The sequence below is a fragment of the Sporothrix schenckii genome (assembly GCF_000961545.1).
Source record: "Sporothrix schenckii 1099-18 chromosome Unknown Cont38, whole genome shotgun sequence".
Taxonomy (NCBI): Eukaryota; Fungi; Ascomycota; class Sordariomycetes; order Ophiostomatales; family Ophiostomataceae; genus Sporothrix; species Sporothrix schenckii.
Genome location: NW_015971139.1, coordinates 3,003,902 through 3,030,182, shown reverse-complemented (window position 1 = coordinate 3,030,182; position 26,281 = coordinate 3,003,902). Strand labels below are relative to the sequence as shown.

Sequence of the window (26,281 nt, the reverse complement as noted above, 5' to 3'; positions counted from 1 at the left end):
GCACCATGGTTGGCCACACGCCAACCTGGGACTCAACCTGATGCACAACACGTACCCAAACTGATGGACGCCGTCAAAGCCTTACAGAATTCAATCGAAATGATTTTAAAAAGAGGTAATATTACTTACAGGATAACTACATTTATTATTCAAATTAGACACCATACAATTCCAACAGTTCGATGATAGCCGCGTGGCCATTCTTAACGGCAAACATCATTGCCGTCATACCATCATTATCCTTCGCCTTAACATCGGCACCGTTATCGAGTAGTAGTCGTACGACGGCCTCGTAACCCCTCATACTAGCAAACGACAACGCCGTCAAACCACGATTATTCTTTGCGTTAATATCGACACCTTTATCGAGTAGTAACTGTACGATAGCCTCGTTACCCCTCCATAAAGTAGTATACGATAACGCCGTCACACCATCAATATCCTTCGACTCGGTATCGACGTCTTTTTCGAGTAGTAGCCGTACGATGGCCTCGTGGCCCCATGCGGCGGCACGCGATAACACCGTTAGACCATTATTATCCTTCGACTCAATATCGGCACCGTTGTCGATTAGTAGCCGTACGACGGCCTCGTGACCGTTACTGGCGGCAAACAATATCGCAGTCGTACCAGTCTTAGTCTTTGCGTCGATGTCGGCGCCCTTGTCGAGTAATAGTTTTACCACGTAAGTCAGTCCAAAATGTGACGCTAATAAAAGAGTTGTATAACTCGTAAGAGTATTCCATGGTTTAGTCTCTGCGTAAATGTTGAACCAGACTGAATTACTCGTCAAATCTGTGTCACAAAGTCCGAGAGCGAGAGTCACCATCGCGGAGTTACTTTCAATTTCAGCCTTGTTGAGATGAACGGCCCAGTTTTCGGCCGAGTAACGTAAAAGGGCACCGTGACGGACATCATGACTGGGTGACTCTCTTTCTTCGGAGTGAAACATGTTCAGATAGAACACGCAAATCTCGGCAAGAACAGTGTGTGCATGACGGGTGGTGATAGAGTGATGCCATCGTAGCTCTGGCGAAGCTGCTGTAGATGACGACTCTATAAGGAACGCCCGGGCAGTTTGGTGAAGAAAGTAAACCTTGCCGTGATGAATGGAGATAAACAGTCCACACCACGTTCGGAGACGTGATTTGAAGTCTGCTTCTTCCTCAAATTCGAGGTCGCGGAATGACTGTCCTTGGCCGATTATTTTCGTAGTAACGTTCATTTCCGCGAGCGTTAATGGCCGACTTGCTACCAAAAGGATACTCAAGACTTTCTTGACCATTGGGTCGTCCCTGGACTTATTCAGAATTCGCTCGTATGCCTGGTCGACACTCTTTGGTAGAGTTTGAAAAGCAGCCTGGACTCCCTTTAATGTCTTTTTAAAGCCTGTCTCTAAATAGTCGAACACAAGGTAAACCCAGAGGTATGTACGGTGCTCAATTTCAAGCAACCTTTTTTCCAGAGAGGACTTGATCTTGTCTGAAAGCCGTTGTTTTCTCGCTAGTTGTTCGACTCGGTATTGGATGACGAGGTTGACTTCTTGGTTGATTGTTTCCGACTTATCCTCTCCTGGTATACGAATTTGCGGGAAAGCGTCTAACAAGTCCGAGAACTCGTTTATGAGTTTTTCGTACGGGCGGATTGTTAAAAGAAACTTTAACTTTGTATTTTTGGCCGACTGTGTAAGACGGAATAGACTCTCCATATTCCGTATTAAGTCTTTAAACTCCGACTCGGCACATTCGTCTAGAGCGTCTAGAACGATTGTAACAGATCCGGCATGTGGATCTCGTACAGCATCTCCGAGGATCGTCCAAAGCGACTTGTCGGACTGGGTTAGAGCTGAACCCTGTTTTTTGAACAACTCCATGGCATGTTGAATCAGTGTCGGCTTTTGGGAGAACAACTGGTGGAGTACAGCACATAACGCTTGGCGGGCCGTGTTCTGGTCTTGGTCTTTGAAGAAAAAGTAACAGATTGTACCTGGCTGTTGCGCCAGCCCTGTGTCAATCAGGTACTTAGCCAGCACCGATTTTCCACACCCAGGGTCCGCTGAGACCAGTAGTGGACCTGACTCCTGCGCCAGCCACCTCTGGAAGTGGGCGTGTTGGAGGAACCACTGACACGTGCCTTTTATACGGTCTTCCACGCGGTCTTTGTACCAGTCGTACGTGGCGTCGTGATCGTTTTCGGTGAGACAAAACAGCTGTAAACACTTCATCTGCTCGTTGGACAGTTGTTGGCGCACGGTGTCTTGTTGTATTGCTAGTTGCTCTTGTAAGACGGCCAATTGCTGCGTCGAGACCGATAGGAAACCCTCCATGCCTTTGAGTGCATCTGCACTCGTCTTGTTCAGAAGTTCAAGTTCTTGTCTCGTTGCCAACTCGTTGATCTGGCTCAGATCTTTGTTGACGGCCTCCTCTCGCGCCTTGATGTCGAGTGTCATCTGCTTCCAGTCTTTCGATGAAAACATGTCATGAACATAGGTTTTGGCGTGGCTTTGATAAAACCGCAAGACGCTGCAGAGCTGGAACTCGAGAATAAGTTGATAAAGGTCGATGAGATGGCCGTTGGTTTCCGACATCACCGTCTCGGCGACCAAAGTATTCTGGCCAAGCCGCCGTAACAGAGGCTCCAACGCGACGTAGTACCGCATACGGGCGGTGACATCAGTAAATCCATCACGCCTAGCTTCAGCTGCAGTCGTGGGGTTTGTGAGAAGCGGGAGGATAAGGCAAACACCGGCCCACGCGATGGAAGCTTGCGGTGAAGCCTGGACGGCATTGCCGACCCAGTCTTTCGCCCACAGCATCCACTTCGCCGCCTGCGCAACCTGATCCCTCAGGACAAACTCATGGCCAGCTATCGTGTATTTGGCTTTCCTCTCCTCAACTCGTCGTAAACCCTGCTCGATCACCGTGTTTAGTTGTGCTTGGCGAGACTGACTGTCGGGGCCGAAAGTCACATCATGTAGTGGCTTAGGTTGTGCGGGAGCCCCGTTATTTAAAGATAAATCTGTAATATCGTTTGGTCAGTGTCTGTGGCATACGACTGCAAGGTGTCAGTCGGTGATACGTACTAGCCGTCTGCTCCTCCTCTGCGAGCAGTTTCTCGTAGTCCTCCACCAACTGTGTCTTCGTCTTTCTGAGGGCGTCGTATGCGCGGTACCAAAGCGACTGCTTCGCGGGGGACTCTTGGTGCTCGACACGAGAGGCCAAGCCGTCTTTGGCATGCTTATGTTGGATGTAGTTGTTGCCCTTGGCGGAGGAGGCTGCGGGTGACCATTTGCCCGTTCAGGCCGTCCCCGTCTGCTGCCTTTTATGTCCCGCCACCAACTTTGCATTCTGTTGCTAGAGCTTGCCATAGTCTTTGAGTTGTAGCACCTGAGTTTGTAAGCGCTGTCCGTCTTGTTGTGAGGCTTCAAGATCGTCGTGATCGGACTGCGCGTTGTGGTTGTTTCTGGAACATTGCCGCCCAGTGCCTTCTTGCGGCTGAACGAAGAATCCCACCTGGGATATCATATTTTGTATGCCCAACCAAGGCGGCCGTTTATGCTGAACGGTAATTGGTGGAGGAAAATGAGGCATCATTATGCAGCACAGCCACAAACGCATCCAGGCGTAACCAGTAGACGCTCGTGTTCCGGGATTTTATATCACTGTAATCACCAGTCAAATGGTGCGAACATAGGGAAGTTCGCAGGAAGGGGAGACGAGCAAATGCCACAATACGATATGAAAAAAAGAACAAATGACAAGAGCAAAAGAAAACCCTGATACTAAATCAATGACAGAGTAACCTCGATACACTGCCGACATGCCTGTTTAGCGTCTGAACGAACCCCGTGGCGTTTGGAGACAAAAGTCTCAATAATGTAATCTTAGTTCATGAAAGATTGGAGAGGGACAGAGAAAGGAAATCGTATAAGGAAGACTACTGACGGCGTTCGAAGCGACCATGGCGAGCAGGCGTGGCAGATGAGGAGAATATGTGTTTGCAGACACGGCAGAGGGCAAAGAGGGGAAGAATTTGTTGGCTTGGGGTTCGGAGGGAGTGAACGACATGATGTTGACGATGGTTCGCTACTTTTGTTAGCACGAAGTTGCCAATCGGCGTATTGAGCTTCGACTGTAGATACATAATGAGTAGGCAGAGATAGACTCACAACAATCGCAAACGCAACGACACAAAGCGCAAGAGTTCACGACGGCTCCTCTGCCACATGCTACACTCTGCCTCAGCTGCGTCGGCCTGGCTAGGGGCTGCAGCCTCTCTATTTGCCGACAATAATGAGGCTGCAGCCCTGCTAGCGGCAAGCCTCAAAATGGCCGCTAGACCACACCCAAAGCTCTTTGAAATCAGCAGCGACACACGACTCGGCAAATGCGAAACGAAAAAAAACAGTGCAAACGAACCTGTCTCGCATCGACCCAGCATGCTAAGTAAACTCAAGGCCCACCTCTTTTCGGGCGGGTCCGTCAGAGGCACCACAATGGATTCCACGGCGTCGGGCGGGTCGTCCGCATCTCCACAGTCGGTGAAACAACCAGCCCGGCCCCGGTACATCCCCAACCTCTACCCCGTCGGCGACACGACCATCGAGACGTACTTTCGACGGCTGTTGACGGGAGCGGTTGACAAGTCGGCTGACATTGGCCTGGCTGAACGCGTCCACGAGGATGTCGTAGCTGCAGCCATCCACGTCGCCAGCGCCGGTGGTTGTGTCTTGCCGGAGGGTAAGCCGACCGCGCTCTTCTAGTGTTTATGTACGTCCCAGGATCGTTGTTAACAATGTGGACAGCAACCAAATTCCTCCCGACACTCACAAGATGCATCACGGCCGACCATGACTCCGTCCGGTTTGCCGACGAGTACATGGCCGAGCCCGAAGAGGCGGGTGTGTCCGCCCTGGCGACGCCGCTTCTCCTCCAGATTCTTGTCGCCGTTGCGCTCAAGCACCGCCACAAGGACATGCTGCGGGACCTCTTAGAAAAGCACGGCCGCTGTCGACCAGCGGCCACTCTTTTCGAGTCTGTCGGCCCCGATGCATTTCGTGGTTCACCCCGTTGCGATGGCGTGTTGGATGACCCGCACTATGGCCCGGCGGCATGGGCACTTTTGGCCAACGCAGGATGGGCGCCACCCCTGCGGACCGATCACGCCGTACACACATTGCCTGTTGGGTTGAGTTCTCCCGACAGTGAAGAAGCCCGCCACGCGATTGCCGCCGCCGCCGTCCAGAGCCACACGGACCCGGGCGGGGCTCTTGCTGTTCTCGACGACTGGCTGGCCCGCGGCCTCGACCCGCAGCCGGTGACGGGCTGGATCTTGGACGCGCTGGTCAAGGACGGCACGCCGGCCATGGTGGCGCGTTTTCTCGGGGTGGTCTCGCGGAAGGTGTATGATGGGATCCCGCCGCGGCCCAAGTGGCCTGGGATGCAGTCGCTGGTGACCATGGCCGCGGCACGGCCTCCGGCGTCACGCGCTGGGGCGACAAACACAAACGTCAGCAACACAATCGAGCCTGCGAGCGTCGGCGAGAAAAACCGAGACAACCCCGGCTACGGTGTGCTGCGCGTGCTGGTCGACATCGGCGGCATGGACATCCACACGTCGCCCGGGACGTGGTACAAAAGCGGCCCCGACGACGAGCACCCCATGGCATTGAGCCGCAGCACACAGCTGCCCGACGGCAGCTGTGCAGACGACCCGCCGCTGCTGGCAGCCGTACACGCGGGCAACACGGCGTCGGTTGTCTTCATGCTCGAACGAGGCGTTGCAGAGCGGCGGGCGGGTGTGCTGGACGACGCCATCGCACGGGCAAAGGCACAACAAAATGTCGAGATGGAGGAGCTTCTGGAGAAATGGAAGAAGGAAAGAAAATAGGGCGAAGAAGGAAATAGGGGCAGAGGGGCAAGAGGGATGGCGGCGTTTGCAGTTGAGTAACAATAGAAAGGTACGACGTACGACGTACAGCCTGCTGAGTCACGAAGGAAAGTGCGAACGAAACAGACGAGACTGAGGACGCAATACATACACACAAGAATTACGAAGGATGAATCGAAGCTACACGTATGAGGATTTGAATTTACAAATATCAATTTGCGATATGAAGTTTTTGCCCACTTGAACAGACGTGACGCATGGTATGAAAATAGTTGTTGACTCACAGGGGAAACAAAGGTAGGAAAGCAAGACTGAAATGGACCCAATTAAATTCGCGCTATCTACACATACGAAAATAAGTCTTAGATTTTGCACAAGCAAAACAGCTAAGCAACTTGGCGCAGCGGAAGCGCGCCGGGCTCATAACCCGGAGGTCCCTTGATCGAAACGAGGAGTTGCTAAATGTGTTTTTCTTTTGATTTTTTTTTTTTTTTCCCTTTGTGATTTTTTTATCAATAGACGAAAACAGTATTTTGTCCAACGGGTATTGTTTCCCTTTTATTTATTAACTAAACAAATTTCTTTACCTTCCCATCAATTTTAACAGAGGGTACAGTCATAATCGGAAGTCAGTCCGAAGTCACATCTTGGACCTGAAGCCGACAAATACTCTACGGAAACCATTTCGACAAGTGGCTAACACCGTCCTCTCCCGCCAGTCTTCGTTACTGTTATTCCTCGGCGCCAATCTTATCCGTAGAACCCGCAGCGAGACGCTCTTTGGTGGCCGGACTCGCTGTCTCAAAAGAGCAAGAGAGTGCAGCCCACTGATCCAAGCCCGTCGTACGACTACAACCCACTAAGATTGGCCTTCCAGTTACCCGAATCGGCGGCTCCAGGGGCAGTTGCATGCCGTTAGCGCCAGGGCAGCGCCGTGTTGCGCCCAGAACTAAGCCGAATCTAGCGGGCAGAACGGCCAATTGCGGGGACTTGAGCTTCGAGGTCGATGTCTCTTTTGCCACGATAGCTTGATGGCGATCGGGCGTACATAAGGGAGAGGAGAAGAGACGAGCGGTGTTGAGACAGGATTGCCTTTCTGTGCGTTTTGTGTTGGTCCTCACTTCCTTTTATGTCTTCTGTCCTCGTCACTGCTTTCGCTTCCCGCCACTCTGTCTCCTCGATCAACACTCTCCTTTGGCCACGCCTCACAATGTTTCTTCAGATCGCACGTCGACCATGGGGACCACTGTCCACGACCCGGACGGCTCTGCGTCGGACGCCGGCACACCCGTCATACCCGTCACTATGTGGACCCAGCTGTGTTGTCACCATCGCGAGTCGGCCGCTCTCGTGCACAGTCCGCCGCGCCAATGCGACTCCGACATCGGCATCGGCGTCCACCGACAACAGCAACCTCCCCCTTGCCGGCTACCGCGTGCTCGACATGACGCGCGTGCTGGCCGGTCCCTACTGCACGCAGATTCTGGGCGACCTGGGCGCCGAGGTCATCAAGATTGAGCACCCCGTGCGCGGCGACGACACGCGTGCCTGGGGACCGCCGTATGCCGCCTACACGCCCGAGTCGGGACTGACAGGGCCGGGCGAGTCGGCCTACTTCCTGGGGGTATGACAGGCCTCGCTGCACTCGCTTTTTTTTCCTCGTTGTGCTCGTTACTGCCTCGCTGCGTTCGCTTTTTTCCCTCGTTGTGCTCGTTACTGACATTTGCCAGGCCAACCGCAACAAAAAGTCCCTGGCCCTCTCCTTCCAGCATCCCGATGGCGTCGCGATCCTGCACAAGCTCGCGGCGCAGTGCGACATCCTCGTCGAAAATTACCTGCCGGGCACCCTCGCCAAGTACGGCCTGGACTTCCCGACGCTCCACCAGCTCAACCCCAGGCTCATCTATGCGTCCATCACGGGCTACGGCCAGACCGGGCCCTCGTCCAGCCGCGCGGGCTACGACGTCATGGTCGAGGCCGAGTTTGGCCTCATGCACATTACTGGCGAGCGCGACCAGACGCCCGTCAAGGTGGGCGTGGCCGTCACCGACCTGACCACGGGCCTCTACACGAGCAGCAGCATCATGGCGGCGCTGCTGGCGCGCGCGCGCACCGGGCGCGGGCAGCACATTGACGCGTCGCTCAGCGACTGCCAGACGGCGACGCTGGCCAACATTGCCAGCAGCTGTCTGATCAGCAAGCAGCCCGACAGTGGCCGCTGGGGGACAGCACATCGTGAGTCAAGACTGTTTCAACACTGTGTTCCAAGACTGTGTTCGAAGACTGTTTGTAAAAAAAAAAAAAAAACATAAACATATGACTGACTCGCCAGCCTCCATCGTTCCCTACAAGTCCTTCCGCACGGCCGACGGCGACATTCTCCTCGGCGGCGGCAACGACCGCCTCTTCCAGATTCTGTGCCAGGGCATCGGCCGCCCCGACCTGGCCACCGACGCCCGCTTCCTCACCAACGCCGACCGCGTCGCCCACCGCGACGTCCTCGAACGCGCCATTGAGGCCGTCACCGCCACCCAGACCACCGCCCACTGGCTGGCCGTCTACGAGGGCACCGGCATGCCCTACGCCTCCGTCAACGACGTCCAGACCACGCTGCAGCTCGACCACACGCGCGCCCGCCGCATGGTCCTCGACGTCGACCACCCCTACTGCGGCCCCATGCAGCTCGTCAACTCGCCCATGAAACTGTCCGAGACGCCGCCCGTCGTGCGCCTCGCACCGCCCATTCTCGGCCAGCACACCGAGGAGATTCTGCGCGAGCACCTGGGCTACGGCGCCGACCAGATTGCGGCCCTGGCGGCAAACGGTGTCGTGCGGGGGGTCAAGAAGGGAGAGCAATAATGGACGAGGCGAGAGGCAGGAGGCGCGCAATGTATGTACGATAGGCCTTAGAAGGTAGATGAAGAATGTAAATTCGTTGTAAATGCACAAAATACGGTAATAACGGATAAGAGAGATTGGTGTTAGTTGTGGTTATGCATATAGAATAACTTGATAGGAAGAAACAAAAATACGTGAAAAATAAAGTAAAATAAAGTAAAATAGAGTGAAATAAAATGAAATAAAACGAAATAAAAACGAAAGAAAAAAATCCTACTATATTTTAAATGAAATGAAATAAAATGAAATAAAAACAAAAGAAAAAAACAACTATATTTTACGCATAAACAGCAGAACAATGAGACAAACACTACGTGGGGCCAAATGGACCAAATGTGAGGTCACTTTCACGAGGCTGACAGATGCGTCTCAGCGCATTTCCTTCCTCAATCGCATGCGGTAAAAAAGTGGGCCCTGCAATCGCGTCGTAACGACTTCCATTTCCAGTGGAATTGACGCTACGACGTCCTTGCCTCGTCCCATCAAAGCTCGCCAGCTTTATTTACCTTTTCTTGTTGATCGCACATCACATTCGTTTTACCTTTGTTTTCTTACCACCACACAGGCCCACCCCCATGTCATCATGATGGATGTAGACGCGCAAGAGGGAGAGGGCCGAGGAAAAGAAAGCACCCTAGATCAACCCAGTCCACATGGACCTCATTTGCTCAAGGGCGCGATCGACATGATGCACTTGGACGACCATCGCCAACTCCTGTCGACGCCCCCTGCACAGCCGCTCGCCTCGTCGTCTCTCTTGACACCACCGACGCCCGCCAGCCGCAGCCGCCGCAGCTACACGCCCCAATTCTCGTCCGCGGCCGCGCAGGCCATTCTCGAGCGCTTCCGCACAAGCCGCCATGACGACGTCGATGGCAACAGCATCGCCGAGCACGATCCCACGTCGATTGTCGTCGGTGGTTCCGCAACGCCGCCCAGCGAGGCCGAGCCGCGCACGATGCCCATGCCGGTGCGCAAGAAACGCGGTCGGCGCCGGGGCGGCCACGACGGCGACAACATCACGAACATCAACAACACCGCCGTGATGATGCTGGCCTCGCCCGCGCCATCGTCGCCACCGTCCCGTGCCAGCTCGTATGCCGGCTCCGTCTCGTCGGGTGTGTGTGCGGCGGCGGCTCGGAAACCAGTGTGTACGGTGTGTGAGCGGCCGGCGCGCTCGACTCTCAACCCGCTCGTGTCGTGCTGCGGATGCCGTCGGCGCTGGCACCGCCTGTGCCACGATCCAGTGATTGCCGACCACGTGGCTGCGGCAGCAGCAGCGGGGGCCAACGCTGGGACCGTGACCGCGAACGGGGTACTGGAAAACGAAAACGGCGTCGACGGCAGCGGCAATGGCGTGGAAACGCGCATACCAGACACGGCTGGCGCAGCCGCTGCTGGTGCCGTCCCTTCCTCTGGCTGGTCCTGCCCGGCCTGTACGGCCGCGGCCGCCGCCCGGCACACGGAACGCCTCGCCCGTCGTGCCTGTGCGGAACGCCCGCCCGACGCGCTCCATGTCCCGGCTCGGCCGCCGCCACCCACGCACCACGACCTGAGCCGCCGCACCCCGCAGCAGCGCCGCGCATACCTGGCCCGCCTCGCGCGGCCCGACCTGCAGGCGTGGCTGTTGTACGCCATGGCCCAGCATCCGGACCTGGCGGTCTACCCGCCGCTGCCGCCGATGCCGCCGACGCCCAAGGTGGATGCACAACCGACGGCAGCGACGGCAGCGATGGCGGGCCGAGCGTCTGGCCACGCGTCTAGCCACGCGAGCCGAGGCGCACAAGGAAGCGGCCCCCGACGTGGCCCCGGTCGACCGCCGCGCGGCTTCTTGCCGCCCTTGCCGTCCTTGCCTGCCAGCGGCCGCGTCGCGATGAGCGCCGTCTACAAGGCGACCAGTACGAGCCCGACCTTCCGCCAGAGCGTCATCAAGTCGCTGCGCCACAAGCACAGAGACTTTGTCGCCGCCGCCGAAGCCGCCGAGCGCGCCGCGCGCATCGCCGCGGGGCTGCCGGTGAAGCGCAAGCGGGGGCGCCCACCCAAGGTGCGGCAAGTCGAGGACGAGCGGCTGCTGCTGCTGCCGCAGGAGCCGTCGACTGCGGTGTCTACTGTGGTGTCGACGGCGGTGTCGACGGCGCAGACGCCCCTGGCTGGCCAGGCCGGCCAGGCCGCCCAGACGGCACGTCCTACACGTCCCCGCCTGGTCGACCCCGCCCACATCCCTGCCTTTGTGCCCACGCCCATCGACCCCGACGAAGAAGACCCGACAGGACTGATGGCTGGATGGCCGAAGCCGGGACAAGGCCTGTACGCTCGTCTGGGGCCCGACTGGCTGCCGTCGACGGCGTCCACGAACGGCGACAACGCCGGCCAGGACAACACGGGCGGCGACGCGCTGGTCGACAGCAACGACCACGCGAGTTTCAGCTCGATGGTATTTAGCGGGGGACGCAAAATAATGGAAAACGGGCAGCCGGTGCTGGTGCTGTAGGAGGATGTCGGGAGGATGTCGGGAGGAGGAGATGTGGACGGGCGGCTGGACACAACAAACACATTTATACCCATGGGACAGAAGGACGTACGGACAGGAGTATGCTTTACGAGTACTACTATACTACCACAGAAGCAATGTCGTCGTAGAGATGACAAGTATGTAATACGATAATACCAATTAGAGCAAATTCAGCTGAAAGAAGAATGAAGTTACAAAGTCAAAAGTCTATTTGAAGTCTATTGTCGCCATTGGGTATCAAAGATGCAAAGATCCCAGTCTACATGCTGATATTACAGTGTGATGAAAAACTACAACGAGCGGCTCAGACTTGCCTTTTACGACGTCATCGGCGGCGGACATGGTCAGGCCATGCAATGGACAGAGCCGGTCAGTTTGGCCGAGGCGGTTGCTGATGCAGTGTGCCATGGACAAGAGCAAGGGTTTCTTCTGTCAAGACGTTCGTCCACGAAAGAAAGACACCACGAGTCTGTCCACAGACACAACAGCACAGCACCACGCCCACGTCCAAAGACGACGGCTGCCTGTCTCCGCTTTCATGCCTCGGAAGTATCTGGTTATCATCACTGCCGTTCGCTGGCGGAACTGGGTATCATCCTTCTTGCGCCATCGCCAGCCCTCCTACACCACCAAGGCCGTCCCTTTGACGCGTCCGCTCTCCATCTTGGCCGTCCGCGCGCCGAATTGGATCTGACAACGTTAGCACAGTCTCTTGGTTGGCACCGGTAGGGGAACGTAGACATACGGCCCGCTTCTTCTCTCGCGCCACATTGGGCATTCCCAGCGACAGGGCCACGAGACGCAGCACCCGCTTCGCGGGCTCAACGTCGCTTTCGACGTCGTCGCCACTTGCTGCCCGGTTGGCAAAATCGCACTTGGCCCACACCGGCAGCGCCAGGGCCCACGGCACCAGCCCGTCGTCCAAAAAGGGGAACCGCACCTCGCGGCCCCAGTGCGCCAGCACGCGGTCGTCGCGGCCGAGGTTGCGCCGGCCGAGGCGGGCCATGTCGAGCAAGAGTTCTCTGGCCAGAGCACCGTAGCCGCCGCCGCCGCTGTTGCCGCTGCCGTCTCTCCCAAAAGCAACAGCATGTCGTCCATACCCCCCAAACAGTTCGTCGGCGCCAAGGCCAGACACTAGCACGCGCGCCGATGTTCCGTTGTCGTTGTTGTCGTCATCGTTGTCGTCGTTGTCGTCGTTGTTGTCGTCGACGCCGGCCCTCGATGCAAAGTACAGGGCCGACGCAATCGACAGGTCCATCTCCGTGTTGTGCGGGTGCATGAGCGCGACAATCTCGGGGCGGTGTGCCACGGTCTCGGCGTAGGGGACGTTGACGGCCACGAACCGCCAGGCCCTCTGTGGACAGGCTCGCTCCAATTCGGCCAGCGACGCGCGGCCCGTCACGCGGTCGGGGCAGGCTTCGTAGATGTCGCCCTTCTTTTCGGGCGCCAAATGGGCGACGACCCTCGGATTCTCAAAGGCCACATTGATGAGGTCGATGCCCTGATCAGCGGGCAGCAGGTCGTGGGCCAGCCGGGCGAGGACGGTGCAGTCGAGGCCGCCCGAGAAGAGGACGGCGATACGGGTGTCGACCCTGTCGGTGCCTGGGTGGACACGAGACGATGTGGATGGCGGCCGCGGGACGTTGCGGACGCGGAGACGCAGGGAGGCTGTGAGCTGGTCACGCAGCTCTCGCACAGACGGCGAGTCGAGGGTGAGGCGGCTCTCGCATGGTGGCGGATCGGCAGCCATGTTAAAGTGTCCGAGACCGCTGACACTATCGTTTCCAAGCTCCTTCGACCAGTCGTACCGTGTAGTACCGCCGCCGCCGCCGTCAACAGCATCGTCACTCGACGACGCGTGGGCAAACGGCCGGTCCTGAAGTAGGTCCACCACATAGATGCCGTCCGCCTCGACCTCCACCCAAGGCGCCTCTGTCGCTGACGAAAAAGACATGTCAGACACACTCGACAGCGTGAGAGAACGGCCCGTCCGCCTCTCCAACAGCGACCGCCGCCCGAGTCGGTCGCGTCCGTAAAAGAGCCGCCCTGCTGGCCGGTCGTAGTACACGAATGCAAACGGGCCCTCGATGGCGCGCAGGACGGCGAGCACAGCGTCCGTGTCGGAACACGCCGCCAGACGCTCAAACAGATGCTGTCCGTCGTTGCCGTCGACTTCGACTTGTGTCCTGCCGTGTTCGCCGCTCACCTTCCATTTCCACACCTCGCCGTTCCAGCAGAGGACGCGCCCCGTGTCGGCCGCCGTGTCCACCAACGGCTGCTTCGTCAGGCCGTCGCCGCGCAGGGCCAGCACGGTCGATGTGAACTGCAAAGACACAGGCTTCCTGTCTTTCCGGCCCGTAAATGAAGAGGATACCTGGCCAAGGTGGTCGGGTCCGCGACGTGCGAGGCGGTCGCGGAGGACCTCTGGGAGGCCGTCTACCGCGTGGGTTGGTGCTGTGTCTCCATTGCCTGCAGAGTCATCCACAAGTGCAATGAGAGCGTGGATACCGCACATCCTCGACGAGATTGCTGTGTTGAGTGGAGGTTGGCAGAGGTTGAGAGCTCAAAAGCAGTGGAGCTGTTAGAAGTGTTAAGGCCTAAGCTTGATGACTAATCTTAGAAAACACTGGCAAGAGCAACCGAGGAACAAAAGACTCGTTCTTTCTTCTTTTTATTCAGTTATGATATGTTCTGTACTCACTACTTTGTGGGCATTTGATATCTCCTCATTGTTACCCCTTTTCATCGTCACCTTTCCTGTTCGACTTTGGACATCATGTCTTGGCACAAAACACAACACCAACCTTTAGCGATGTAAAGCCCCTGTCATCTTTCAACAAACCCGAGATGCGCCGTTTTCGCGTAAAGTCGCCCCATTGAATTTGCCAGAGAGCTGATTAACAGTACGTTGCAGCGTTTTGTCTTTCTTCTCTCTTCTTTTTTACATCCAACTCACACTCTCAGACGCTGCCATGGCCAGTCGCATTCTTTCACGAGCACGGCCATTGGCCCTCGCCCAGACCTGTTTCCGTCTGGTGCAGACGCGTCAACGACGGCCGCTGTCTCTGTCCTTGATTTGTCGGTCGTCAGCGAAACATACCTTTCCGGCCTCGTCGACTGTGTCGTCGTGCTGCCACAAGACCACACCTCCACCCACTCCTTCTCTCACGTCCCTCGCCTTCTGGAAGTCCCCGCCCACCTGGCGCCGTGCCGGTGTCAACACCCTGCGCTGCCTCGTCGGCTGTTCTGTGGGCGACTTTGCCGTCCTGTGGTACCTGCAGACGCACCACGCCGACTGGGGCATGTGGCCGACGATCATGGGGCTGGCCATGGCGAGCGGGCTGACGACGTCGGTGCTGCTGGAGACGGTTCTGCTGCGGGTCGGCCGCGACGGTCTGTCCTGGGGTCTTGCTGCGCGCACGGCCGTCGGCATGAGTTTTATTTCCATGCTGACCATGGAGCTGGCCGAGAATGCCGTGGACTACTGGCTGACGAGCGGCGGGCAGGCCGCCGGGTACACGTTCGGCGAGCCGCTGTTCTGGGCGGCGGCGGGCGTGTCGATGGTGGCCGGGTTTCTGGCGCCGCTGCCGTACAACTACATGCGTCTGCGCAGGTACGGCAAGGCGTGTCATTAGAATGCACGATGCGCAGCATCGGGTTCGACCAAGACTCCTCTCATTTTTTGTCACTCTCCATGTATCGCCATGTATCTACAAACCCGCACCTTGCTTGACACCGCCTGTCACACTGCGCCGACTCTTCGCGCCCTTGCCGCCCGTCCCGCCGCCTCCACCACTGCTCTTCCCCTTGCCGCCCGTCATCACTGTCATTGTGTGCACATACCGCAGCTTGCCCCCTTCCACCCGGAAGTCGTGGCTGTCCGGCAGGTTGGCAAACGACATGAACACGTCCACCGCGCCAATCACCTCGTCAATCACGTACCGCCGCTGCGTCAGCGAGACGCCGCTCGGGATGCCGACGTTGCAGCTGTCGCTGGCCGACCCCTTGCCCGTGTACGACCCGCCCTCGAGCCGCGCGCACGGCGTGCCCCACGGCACCACCGTGCTCTTGTTGCTAAAGACGTCGCAGTAGGCGTCGGCCGCCGCCTGGATCACGGCGCGCGTGTCCCGCTGCGCTTCCGGGATCGGGCCCCACGTCTCGCGGCTCGCCCAGTACAGCGTCCCCGTGATGTTGAACAGCCAGTCGCCCGTCGACGTATAGATGGTGTCGACGCGGTGGACGGCCGAGGCGTCGCCCGGTGCCAGAAAGACCTGGACGCCAATCTCGTACGGCTTGGCGCCCGTGGCCACAATCATCTCCGTATACGTGGCGCACTGCGTCGTGTCGAGCGAGCTGCGCACGTGGTCGGGCTTGAGGGCGTGCGACAGGATGCCCGCGGCGAGCGACGTAGCCGGCTGGCGGTTCTCGGTGTACATGGCATCCGCCGCGGCGGCGGGCTGGAGAAGCGCTGGGTTGCCGGCAGTCTGGGCGGCGACGACGCTGTCGGCGACGGCCTGCAGCAGGTCGCGCGTGCAGCCGCCAACATCAGCTGCAGACACGACTGTAGCGGCCAGCAAGAAAAGAGAACCGAGCATGGTCAATTTGGGGCGAGAGAGAGAAAAGTTGTCGACGATGGGCATCTCATCTCGCTCGCAAGGTCAAGATGCTCGACAGCTAGGTCTATATATATATATGTACATGTATGTGGCTGGCCAGGGTGGGCAGGCCGCTCGCTACGGTTTCCTTAGTTGATTGTCTACGATATAAATAACATGTTGTTGATTCTTTTGTCCCGGTATAAAGTGCGGCACTCGCTCGAGGGGAGTCGATATCAGGGGCACTTCAGACGAGAGGAGAGAGCAATCATTTATATTGCTTTTTGGTGCTGTCGGGGCTGTTGAACCGGCTATTTGATTCTCGGCAATTGAACGAGAGACCTTTGTCAACGGATACTGTGGTTACTGTGGTAGTAGCATATTCATGCAATTGCGGATTCTCTGATGGCTGTTGGCGTGGTTTCGAGTTTCTCGGCCAATGGCCCCGCCACTGCTGCACAACCGCGTAAACAGGAACCAAGAGAAGCTCAAAATAAACCTGTTCTGATTTTGTTTCTTTCTGTTTTTCTCTTTCTTTTTCTCTTCTCTTCGGCCCACATCATCCACATCCCCAGTCTGTTCCCAAGTCTTACAGAAAGGCCACTCTCTTTCGGGGCCAAAGTATGGCCTTTCAGCCGCACGACATGATTGCTCTACACCCTGTTTTTGATCCGCCAGAACTTCCAAAGACAGAGCTTTCCAGCGCAAATTGGACACCGAGGTATGTTCTGACTCGTTCTCTACACGCAGCATAAAAACTGACACAAAACAGGATGTCGATAGCCAACCTGGCCACAATCAAGAACCTGTATCTTACCTGAAGGGTCAGCGGGCGACAATCCGGGTGGCTTTCAACGTTCCCCTTGACGCAAGCAAGAACGTCACGAACCTGCGATGCGTTGCGGGTGCCATACCAGCCACCAAGTACGCACTTCGTTGTGAGGACGGCCGGGTGGACACCTCTTCGGCGGCCTTGGTACCAGTTGATGTTTGAGGACTACGGAATGTCAGACTTGTTATCTAGCCTTGGTGCTCGAGGGCTCTCTATTTTGCCCGTTGGCTTAGCGGTCCAGTTCTATTCCATCTACTCGTATAGGAACTACCACAGTCGACAGCTACATCGAAGTCACTGGCAATATAGAGAGAACGTGCCAAGAGCATCAAAGAACACATTAAGTGGCTGGGCTAGGACTCGATAAGTACCTACGCGAGTATCATCTCTACGCGCATCGATTCCAATACCTGCCACCATCCTTGACATGTCCAGGTAAGTAAGATACCATGTTGTGATTTATGACGACACTACGTACGTGAGGTCTAACTAGTTTCCAAGATCGAACGGGCTTGTTTCGACAATTGTCACATCGATTATGGACATGACACAGGGAGATATTGTCGCGAACTTGACGACATTCTGGAATGGAGAGGCGCGCCTCTTGTCCACAAAGTATAAAGTTGATCGATCACGGATACGACACGGGAGACAGCGTCGTTAACTAGGTGACGTCCTTCTTACGCGCAGGCTCCCTCTACAGGAGCCTGACATTACGCCTTGCGGTCGTATCTTATTCGAGGCAGCCGAGTTCGCTACAAATTGTGGATGCAAATGGACGGCCTCGTGTCGTGCCCATACACAGTACGTTTCTGTTGATTACCGTCATACCAGACCAACTTCACGTGCAACATGGAGCATACGAACGTTTGTATACTACAATGTATAATCAGTTGAGATGAATTTCCATTAATAGCCCGTTTCTATATTTGTTATTCGATGACAACGTTTCCACCTTATCCTTGCCTTGTCCCCGGTACTACCTAAAGACAAAATAAACAAAAAAAGACTATACCCACTACCTACACCCCGAGACGCTTGTAGAGTGCCTGCCATTCGTGGTTTGTCCGGCAGGTGCTGTCGGGGCACCAATAGACGTGCTTTGTCTTCTTGTCTTTGGGGATGTTCCATGAGTGAGGGTCGAGTTTCCGAATCCACGTCCCATCCGGACGATCCGTTGGACCACACCAGCTCACGTGCTGCAGGACCATGGTGTTTCCTTCCCGTAGCCAAGAATACCGGGCGTCACACACCGAGCACTGGTATTCATGCAAGTGGTTCGGGATGGGCTCGTACAGATTCATTCCATTCGTACCCTGGACATCCCGCAGCTGCCAGACATTCCAGACCGTCCCGTCGGGCTTGGTCGGTCGCGTCAGCGAGGCGTGTTTTCGGCCTGCGCCATGGCAGGCACAGTGCCACTGGCACGTGTCCGAGTCGTACCCGTGCTGCTGCATGGTATACCCAGGGCCTCGGTTCATTTTGGTCTCGTTGTTGTCGTTGTTGTCGCTGTTGTTCTTGTCGTCTTTGGGAAAGCAGAGACAATTGGGTGCTTGCAGCGGACGAAGGAGCTTACCGTCGTCGAAGCGGACATGTGGGCAGAGGTACGTCCCTGAGGCGCGTTTTCTGTTTCTGTTGCCCGGGTCGTCGAGTTTCTCCTGGAAAGACCGCAACGAGAGCGGCTCGGACGGGTCCAGTCAAAGAGAGCAGCGCGCCACATGGTGCCCACCCAGTGTCGAGGCCCATCCCGCTCGTGTTCCTCGCTCCAGTCGACGGCGTAGGCATGAGTGACAGTGTCCATCTTCGGCACGCGGTTGTCCCCGTTGGTACAGCCTCCTGGAACGGCGCACCCCTCGCCGCACGCAAATAGCGGCAGCTCCGCGCCCCGCCAGCCATACAGCGTACGAATCTCCCATTCGCCTGTCCACCAACACATCGCCCATTCCTGTATCAGCCGACCCCACGAGAGGCTGCGGTGCGGGCAGATGCGCCAACGGCCTTGCCATCCAATGCAACTCCGTTCAGCCTTGATCTTACGGCGGTGGGAGGCCGGAAACATGCCGCGCTTGTGGTACGTCTGACAGGAGCTGCACCACAGTAACAGGTCGAGCCACTCGAGACACTCCTTGAGCTGGCCCGACTGTTCAAACTCCGTACAATCAGTACACAGACCCTCCTTGTCTCGGCGGGTCAGTGCGGTCCACTCCGGCCGAATCGCCTCGCGGCGGGCTGCCGATCCATGGCATGGCCAGATCTGGCGTACATCGTATGTGCCATCAAATCTCTGTCCGGCACGACTGCCGCCCAAGCCTGTAATCAGAGCGGCAAAGAGGTGGCACGTCTGTCGAATCATTTGCTGGGACAGAAAGTCGGACTCGCGGAAAATGACAAACAAGAGCTCGTTGGGCAGGCGGTGGAGCGCTGAATCGCGTGCATTCTGTCGTCTCCGCTGGCGCCAGGTGGTCGACGCGGCATCTAACTTGTCGACGGAGGGTGTCTTCGACAGGTACTTGCCTTGTTCTCGCCCGAGCAGACCAGACTCCGGGGAGTCTTTTGACGGCTTAGACTTGACTAAACGAAAAAGATTGAGAATTTCGGCTTTCATCGTGGAGCGAGCGTGGAGTTTGAGAGTCAAACAATGAACGTGAAAAAAAAGGCTGGGAGGACCATACCTAAATATCCCCATGACAACGTCCTCAATATCGGCTGCAAGCAAAGTAGTCGGACACTAAAGCGGATGCTGATTGTACACCTTGTACTTTGATATATGCTGATACTTGACGACCTTGCGCCATTGTACCACCATCGTCGTCTTGACCCATAAACAACGTGTGAAGCAGCTGTAAAAAACATATACATACATTGTATTGAGAGACCCCATGCACAGGGTCTTGACTAACGGTGCGAGCCGCTGACTATGGACCAGTCAAATGTGGTAGCCGCAGAGACGTACCTTGTTAGTCCGGCTTAGTAGCGCAAGGCTGACGGAGCGGATATGGCAGACTCGTCGGTGGCCTTGAACGACTCGCCACTACATCTGTTGGACAAGGCTAACACGCTCACTGTCAGCGGCGGCATGGCCTTTGCGTTCAAAAGGGTGCTCGACAACGTTGCCATTGGCGACTCGTTGTTTGACGAGGCCGGTGCTAAGACGGTGCAGCAGCCGTCCTCTTGTGACGTGCCAGTTCTGACGGGACGTGGAAAGGACAAAAGGACTGCACGCCCGCTCTGGTCGTGTCACGGCGGCATGGTCCACGCTTGGTTCTTTTGCCTGCAGTCTTTAGCTACGGCGTATGTCAACAAATGTTTCCTCGCTTTGCCAGCTTGCCTTCTCTCACAGGTGCACTTACAGGAGGTCTGCGTTCGTGTGGCTTCGACTCGTCCACATCGTCTCGGGAATTGGGAGCTGAGAAGCTACCGGCTCAATCACCTAGAGAATGAAGAGTGCACTGGAAGAGAGCGGTGCACGTCAAGATGCAAATGATCATAATGAACGTTGTTGGCTGTGAAGGAAGTTGCATTCTGAGTCACGTGGTGAAGGGTGACAAGTCCACGTGACCTGCATCGCGTGGAAACATTGTCGACAGTCTCGAGGCCTTTCACCAGGATTGTGTCTTGCAACTGTCCCAAGGCTGTTTTGCGGTCTCTGGAGGCGCTGGCACGCATTACCGTGATGGTCGACAAGCTCACCGTTACGATCTACCATGTGTACCGACCGCTGGGTCGACGAACTCCACAGCAAGAGCGCGGGGAGAGGGAATGTGAAGACAGTTTCAAGGAGACCACCAAGATCACCGCCGCGCAACTCACGGGCCAAACTGCCCCTGTGCGTCAAGATCTAGAGAAAGGGGTTTTAAGAGGCAGAAAAGGATACGAGGATATTTAGGAGCTGAGGTGCGGCAGTCACGCTTTGATTAGGCACGAAGTAAATTGTGCATACCACCCGCATATCACAACAATCATCACCTATTGGCTATTGTTTCTTCGACCAAGCGATGACGTCCGTGCCGAGCTGCGTTCGTGTCAATAGGCTAGCAGGGATGTGCCACACCCTCCCCTGTCCAACTTTGGGCCTGGCCAACAATTCTGACGACGACGTCACCGACAAAACTGACGCAAAGCGCCATGAGGCTAAGGAGGTGTCAACTGAAAAACACACAAAAACACACGCGAGACAGAGACACAGAGACACGCTAGTGAGCTGCGAACAAAGCGATCCAACGGTCTCGCGAGAGTGCCTGTCAATCATTTGGGGAAATACGGAGTAAGAGAGACAAACAGACGGGGGTATTTGTTTGATTCTTTCGTTGCCGTTTTGCCACTTTTCTGGTCGCCAACCCAACCCAAATCACATTGCAACTTGATCGCATCGACGCTCCACGACCATCTGTCGAGTTCACTTGCGCTCACTTGTGCTCACTGGCACTCACGTATTCCGAGCTCCTCATTCCCCACCGCCGCAATGGATGTCCTTCTCTCCCTCCCCATCGTGTCCTACCTCCTCGGACCGGGCGCCGCCACGTCGTGGTCAACGTCCATCAACGTCCTCTTCTTCTACCTGACCTGGACCACGCTGGTCCTGTCCTATGCGCCCCTGCACATTGAGCTCGTGGGCGTGCTGAGCATACGCGTCCTCTTGTGGCTCGTACCGTCGCTCGCCTTTCTGGCTTTTGACACCAGCCTGCCGTCGCTCGCAGCCAACGTCAAGATTGGCGGCGCCGCGTCTCTGCCGCCGCGCGGCGACGCGCACCGCAGCCTGCTGGCGCGGCTCGTCCTGCTCGGCGTCTTCAATGTCGCGGTCGAGGTGCTCCTCCAGGCCGGCCTGCAGCTGGCGCTGCTGCCGGCGCTGTCGGGCGCCTGGGCACTGCTGACCACGGGCGTCGCGGCGACGTACCGCCTGGTGCACCGGCTCGTTGTCCCGAAACCCAAGGCGTCCTTTTTTTCGTCGTCCCTCTCGTCCCTCTCGTCCCTGTCGTCCCTCTCGTCGTCCTACTTCCCCGCCTTTTCGCGCACCACGCGCGCCCCGCCCGCCCTGCCGCCCCTGTTCAACGCCGCCTCCCAGCTGCCCCTGCCCTGGCAGATTCTCAAGCAGACCGTCGTCCTCTTTTTGCTGCGCGAAGGGCTCGTCTACGCGGCGCACCGCTTCCTGCTGTCGCGCCCCGACGCGCGCTGGGCCCTCGTCCGCCGCCTCAGCCGCTGGCACCTCGGCAGCTACGCCCACGCCCGCCACCAGGCGCCCTTTAGCCTGCTGGTGTTTGCCGACCACCCGGCCTCGGTTCTGCTGTTGCGGTGGACGCCGCTGTACGGCGCGGCGCTGCTCGTGCGGCCGCACCTGCTGGTGTTTCTCGTCTTTGTCGGGCTGGTCACGCTCGAAGAGACGCTGGGCATGAGCGGATACCGCGTGGTGCCGGGCCTGCTGCTGCGCGGCATTGCGCGGCGGATGGCCATCCACTACACGACCGCCCCGGCCGAGGGCGGACGCAAAGGCAAAGGCAAAAAGAAGACGGACCACCCCGAGGGCGTCAACTTTGGCGCCTGGGGCCTGCTGGACTGGGCGCAGGGCACGAGCTGGCCGCGCAGTGGCAGTCTTGTGGCGGACGCACAGGCTGGCGCGGTGGTCGTCCCAGGACTGGGTGCGGTGCAAGACGCGGCGGCAACGGTGTCGCAGGTGGTCGCTGGCGAGAAGCGCAAGGCGCTGGCGGCGGCGGATGTGGTGCGACCGCACGACGACGATGGCGACAACGGCGACGACGACGACTATGACGACGAGGAGGAGGAACAAGTCGAAGCGCCTGTGGCGGCAAAGAAACGGAACGGCCATGGCCGGCGGTCGCGGAAGCGGGTGTAGGTTGGGGGCGGTGGACTGGATATCAGAATCTTTGGTTTTGTAGTGAATATTGTGTTGAACGCGTTGTGCTCTAAAATTGAATTGTTCCAAAAGTAAATCGTCTATGCAAGACCCGAGTAACCAAAAGACAGCCAAAAGGTGTTCAAACGTGACCTGTAGCCAAAAAATATGCACCAAGACCAAAGATGAGAGGAAACCAAGGACAAAACAGAGCCAAGCAAAATGCCATCCGAGAGAACACCGCAATGCAAGTGTGTATGTACAAAGTCTATCGCCCGATTGTTGCTCTTTTCTGTTCGACCAGACCGGCCTAGGCCCACCCCTTCTTCTCCTTGAGCCACTTGATCGTGTCCATGCCCGTCTGCAGCTTCATGCCAATGCGCGCGTCCAGCACAAACGTCTCCCACTTGGCCACCTTGTCGAGCTCGGCCAGACTCTCGTTGACGCGTGAGCGGCGGTACGTGTCGACGGCGGCCACGTCGTCCCGGCTTGGAAACAGAGCTGGATCGTTGGCTTGCATGTAGAGGATGACGGCGGCTTCGTAGTGGCCGGCCGCCTGAACATAGTCGTCTTTGAGCGGGCCCTTGAAGGCGGACCTGTATTTGTTAGCAACGTGAGGATAGGGTGAGGACACAAATTGAGGACACAAATGTAAGCGTCAAGCTTATGGCACGCCTATCGGCATGCTCGGGGCGGACTCACCTGTCATGGACAAACAACTCCTCTTCCAACACCTTCATGGCCGCCTCTCCTTGGTTCAGCGCCCGCAGCAGCGCCGCTCGACATAAACTGCCGATGCCGCTCTCGTCCGGCGCCGCCTGGAAGGTCTGGACAACGGCCGCATCGGCCGTGCAACGCGTCCACGGCAGGTATTTTGTCAGGGCCAGCTCCAGCAGGTCGGCCGGCAGCCGCTTGGCGCTGCCCCACAGGTAGGCCATTTCGAGCGCGGGACTGACGCCGACGGCGTCGGCCAGGTCAATCTTGTGCAGCTTGGCGCGGTCCTCCCAGCGCGCCACCTTGCGGATGACAAAGACGTCAAAGGGCATCTGGCGGGCCATAAACTTTTTCTTGCCGGCCATCGTGGGCGCCTTGCGCAGGTGGGCCTCGGCGGCCTTCTTGTACTTGGCCGCTTCGGTGGCGGCGATCTCGGCTTCCTGCGATTGTGCTTCGCCCTCGGCCGCCAGAGCCTTGGCGCGGTGAAAGGCGGTGCGATACAGTTCCAGCTCGGCACAGCCGATGTTGTAATAGTAAAGCGCGGGCGACCAGGTGTTGAGCTCAACGCAGGCCAAAAAGGCCTCCCGCATCGTCTCCCACTCCATGGCGCACATGGAGTCAATGGCCAGCTCAAACTTGGTGAGGGCCGTGATTTGGCGCATCTTGGCCACGCGCGGCTTGCCGTCCGAAGTCGCGCCACCACCACTCTGCAGGACGGCCATGGCCTCCTTGATTTTGCGCTCCGTCGACAGCAGCCGGGCCTCTTCCAAAACCCACAGCAGGCTGTCCGGGTACAGCGTGCGCATGTGCGCCAGAAGCCTGCGGCAGCGCTCCCTGGGGTAGCCGACGATCTCGTCGTCGCCGTCTTCGTGACTCGAGGTAGAACCCGACTTGGATGAAGCAATGTCGTCGTCCGTGGGCAGAATGTCCGCGTTGGCCATCAGGCCGTTGTAGTACGCGAGCAGCACGAGGCCCGCCAGGCCGCCGTAGATATTGGCAAACTTGGTGCTCTGCCACAGCATGCGCACGCCGCGCTCGCGGTCGCCCTTGAAGCCAACGATGGACAGCAGGCGCGAGAAGGCGGGCGGCACCATGGAGATGAGCAACAACAGCAGACCGAAGCACAGGTTGACGCCCGAGTGCACGAAAATATCGACGGGGTTGGTGAGGGTGTCGAGGTGCCGCCTGCGGGCACGCATCGTGGCAGCAGCGGAAGACGTAGCAGACGGCACCGCGGCTGTTGGCGTCGAAGCCAGGCTGCGCGATGTCTGGCTGCTAGCCCGTGGCGCGCCGCCGTTGAGCGACAGTGCCGCAGTCTTTTCGGAGAGGGGGGATGTGGGTGTTTTTGTGGGTGTCGCCGGGGCAGGCACCGCCTCCTGCTTTTCAGCATCACCATTGGTACCATTGACACCATTGGCACCGCTGGCCTTTAGAGTCGGCCGGTGCGCTTCCGCTTCCACCTCGGCAGCAGCCTCGGCCTCTAGGTCGGCAAACTCAGTGTCGTCAAACGCGCCCGGCATGGGGTCCTCTGTGTACGACAGGCGTCTCTCGCCAGCACCGTGGGCGTGCACAGGTGTCTCGCCCCGCAGGTAAGCCTCCTCCGACGCGATGATGCCGCTGAGCGATACAAAGGCCTTGCGCAGCTTGTAGAATCCGCGGATGGCTTCTGTCAGGCTCTCGTGCAGCTCGGCGACGACGGCCAGCATGATTTGTGACTCGGCGTGCACCAGGGCGTACTCGCTGCCAGGAGGATAGATTTGGGTGCCTGACGTCGGGGCGGCCGTGGTTGTTGTTGCTGTGGCCCGGCCTCCAAGCCAGCCCCCACCACCACCACCACCACCGCTGGCGGCCGACTGGGCCTTCTTCATCTCATCCCAGGCGCGCGACTCGCACTCCAGCAGACGGGCGTTGGCCTCGTTCATAAACTCCTTTTCGAAGCCGAGAACGGACCGCATAAACGTCGACACGCCCAGGCCCATGAGGTGGAAAACAGAGCTGCCCTTGCGGGCGCGCAGGCGGGTCTCGGCGCCTTCCATGTCGTCGTTGAGCAGCAGGGCCGTCGAGGCCATGGCGTCCTGCAAGTCGGACAGCTCGCGTGCGACGGCAGGGGATACGGAAGACGTGGGTTCGCCTTGAGAAGAAGATGAAGCAGCAGCAGCAGAAATGGCCGTGGAAGACGTCGATGCCGAGACAGCCGGGCTGGCCTCGCGGCTGGCAGCCTTGTTAGACGCCGACGCCGAGCTGCCCCGGAACCATGTCCTGAGTGACGACATGGTGGGGGAGGGCGTTGAGGTGGTACGGTGGTAAGGGTGGTTCTATGTGAGACAGTCGCACATGAGAGGCGATTGTGGTTATATGGGACTCATGGGACGAAATAGACCGTTGTTGGTGATTATCACTGGTTGGTGTGAGCGGTTGGCGGGATTGGCCAATGCGAGCAACGAGAGATGCAGGGGGAAAAGCTGCGTGTGGACAAGATCGTCTCAAGCCGTTGGAGAAAGAAGAGGAAAAAAGGAACAGGAGAAAAGAAAAAAGAATAAAAAATGAAAGAAAAAGACAGAAAAGACTAGCCGCCAAGACAAGGCTGGACACGTCAAGGACGAGACGACGACGAGGAGTAGATATCCAGTAACCAATACAAATAACTAAGAAAAAGAAAGGAAAGGGAAAAGAAAGAAACGAAACAAAGGATGCACAAGAAACAAAAGAAGACGGACAAGACGGATGACGGAAAAGAAGGGGAAAGGGAAAGGGGAGTAAGAAACCCCAAAAGGCTAGAGCCAATGAACGTTCCAATGGCCAATGCCCAATGTGGGAAGGAGCCGCTTTTGCAGGACAGTAAGCACGTCTGCCCTGCAGGAGCTGTTGTCGGCGCTGATGCTGGCCGCTGGGGCTGAGCGCCATCCGTTCCTGTCGTATGGCCGGAGGAAGGGGCAGCGAGAGAGTGCTAAATCCGGTCTCCCTCGGGGCGCTAGGCTTTTCAATCGCTCCTT

General features: G+C 57.5%; 13 protein-coding genes and 1 non-coding gene across 14 annotated transcripts; 9 read left to right on the top strand and 5 right to left on the bottom strand.

Annotated features, from left to right (window-relative positions):
• Positions 1–154: 154 nt before the first annotated feature.
• On the bottom strand, positions 155–3,367 carry SPSK_05884 (ankyrin repeat protein; the record flags this gene model as incomplete). Its single annotated transcript, XM_016732593.1, has 3 exons — positions 155–3,018; positions 3,083–3,274; positions 3,340–3,367. The coding sequence occupies 3 exons, from the start codon at positions 3,365–3,367 to the stop codon at positions 155–157; spliced, it is 3,084 nt and encodes a 1,027-aa protein (XP_016592698.1).
• Positions 3,368–4,225: 858 nt separating this feature from the next.
• Positions 4,226–5,889, top strand: SPSK_06186 (uncharacterized protein; the record flags this gene model as incomplete). Its single annotated transcript, XM_016732893.1, has 2 exons — positions 4,226–4,739; positions 4,805–5,889. The coding sequence occupies 2 exons, from the start codon at positions 4,226–4,228 to the stop codon at positions 5,887–5,889; spliced, it is 1,599 nt and encodes a 532-aa protein (XP_016592697.1).
• Positions 5,890–6,278: 389 nt separating this feature from the next.
• SPSK_11201 lies at positions 6,279–6,350 on the top strand. Its single transcript has one exon. It is a non-coding gene; the product is annotated as a tRNA-Met (tRNA).
• Positions 6,351–7,099: 749 nt separating this feature from the next.
• On the top strand, positions 7,100–8,748 carry SPSK_06194 (uncharacterized protein; the record flags this gene model as incomplete). Its single annotated transcript, XM_016732901.1, has 3 exons — positions 7,100–7,513; positions 7,620–8,124; positions 8,222–8,748. The coding sequence occupies 3 exons, from the start codon at positions 7,100–7,102 to the stop codon at positions 8,746–8,748; spliced, it is 1,446 nt and encodes a 481-aa protein (XP_016592696.1).
• Positions 8,749–9,370: 622 nt separating this feature from the next.
• On the top strand, positions 9,371–11,278 carry SPSK_06099 (uncharacterized protein; the record flags this gene model as incomplete). Its single annotated transcript, XM_016732806.1, has 1 exon — positions 9,371–11,278. One exon carries the CDS (start codon positions 9,371–9,373, stop codon positions 11,276–11,278), a length of 1,908 nt encoding a protein of 635 aa, XP_016592695.1.
• Positions 11,279–11,920: 642 nt separating this feature from the next.
• Positions 11,921–13,814, bottom strand: SPSK_10695 (uncharacterized protein; the record flags this gene model as incomplete). Its single annotated transcript, XM_016737006.1, has 2 exons — positions 11,921–11,989; positions 12,045–13,814. 2 exons carry the CDS (start codon positions 13,812–13,814, stop codon positions 11,921–11,923), a joined length of 1,839 nt encoding a protein of 612 aa, XP_016592694.1.
• A 457-nt stretch (positions 13,815–14,271) lies between these two features.
• On the top strand, positions 14,272–14,934 carry SPSK_06617 (uncharacterized protein; the record flags this gene model as incomplete). The annotated part of the gene is made up of 1 exon (XM_016733319.1): positions 14,272–14,934. One exon carries the CDS (start codon positions 14,272–14,274, stop codon positions 14,932–14,934), a length of 663 nt encoding a protein of 220 aa, XP_016592693.1.
• A 75-nt stretch (positions 14,935–15,009) lies between these two features.
• SPSK_06522 (uncharacterized protein) lies at positions 15,010–15,894 on the bottom strand (the record flags this gene model as incomplete). Its single annotated transcript, XM_016733226.1, has 1 exon — positions 15,010–15,894. One exon carries the CDS (start codon positions 15,892–15,894, stop codon positions 15,010–15,012), a length of 885 nt encoding a protein of 294 aa, XP_016592692.1.
• A 623-nt stretch (positions 15,895–16,517) lies between these two features.
• Positions 16,518–16,888, top strand: SPSK_06745 (uncharacterized protein; the record flags this gene model as incomplete). The annotated part of the gene is made up of 2 exons (XM_016733442.1): positions 16,518–16,615; positions 16,645–16,888. The coding sequence occupies 2 exons, from the start codon at positions 16,518–16,520 to the stop codon at positions 16,886–16,888; spliced, it is 342 nt and encodes a 113-aa protein (XP_016592691.1).
• An 860-nt stretch (positions 16,889–17,748) lies between these two features.
• SPSK_06222 (uncharacterized protein) lies at positions 17,749–19,331 on the bottom strand (the record flags this gene model as incomplete). The annotated part of the gene is made up of 2 exons (XM_016732929.1): positions 17,749–18,243; positions 18,303–19,331. The coding sequence occupies 2 exons, from the start codon at positions 19,329–19,331 to the stop codon at positions 17,749–17,751; spliced, it is 1,524 nt and encodes a 507-aa protein (XP_016592690.1).
• A 390-nt stretch (positions 19,332–19,721) lies between these two features.
• On the top strand, positions 19,722–20,136 carry SPSK_10719 (uncharacterized protein; the record flags this gene model as incomplete). Its single annotated transcript, XM_016737020.1, has 2 exons — positions 19,722–20,017; positions 20,067–20,136. 2 exons carry the CDS (start codon positions 19,722–19,724, stop codon positions 20,134–20,136), a joined length of 366 nt encoding a protein of 121 aa, XP_016592689.1.
• A 263-nt stretch (positions 20,137–20,399) lies between these two features.
• On the top strand, positions 20,400–20,612 carry SPSK_06823 (uncharacterized protein; the record flags this gene model as incomplete). The annotated part of the gene is made up of 1 exon (XM_016733515.1): positions 20,400–20,612. One exon carries the CDS (start codon positions 20,400–20,402, stop codon positions 20,610–20,612), a length of 213 nt encoding a protein of 70 aa, XP_016592688.1.
• Positions 20,613–21,188: 576 nt separating this feature from the next.
• On the top strand, positions 21,189–22,574 carry SPSK_06292 (uncharacterized protein; the record flags this gene model as incomplete). The annotated part of the gene is made up of 1 exon (XM_016732998.1): positions 21,189–22,574. The coding sequence occupies one exon, from the start codon at positions 21,189–21,191 to the stop codon at positions 22,572–22,574; it is 1,386 nt and encodes a 461-aa protein (XP_016592687.1).
• A 310-nt stretch (positions 22,575–22,884) lies between these two features.
• SPSK_05939 (outer membrane protein iml2) lies at positions 22,885–25,561 on the bottom strand (the record flags this gene model as incomplete). Its single annotated transcript, XM_016732647.1, has 2 exons — positions 22,885–23,170; positions 23,277–25,561. 2 exons carry the CDS (start codon positions 25,559–25,561, stop codon positions 22,885–22,887), a joined length of 2,571 nt encoding a protein of 856 aa, XP_016592686.1.
• Between the last annotated feature and the right edge of the window lie 720 nt (positions 25,562–26,281).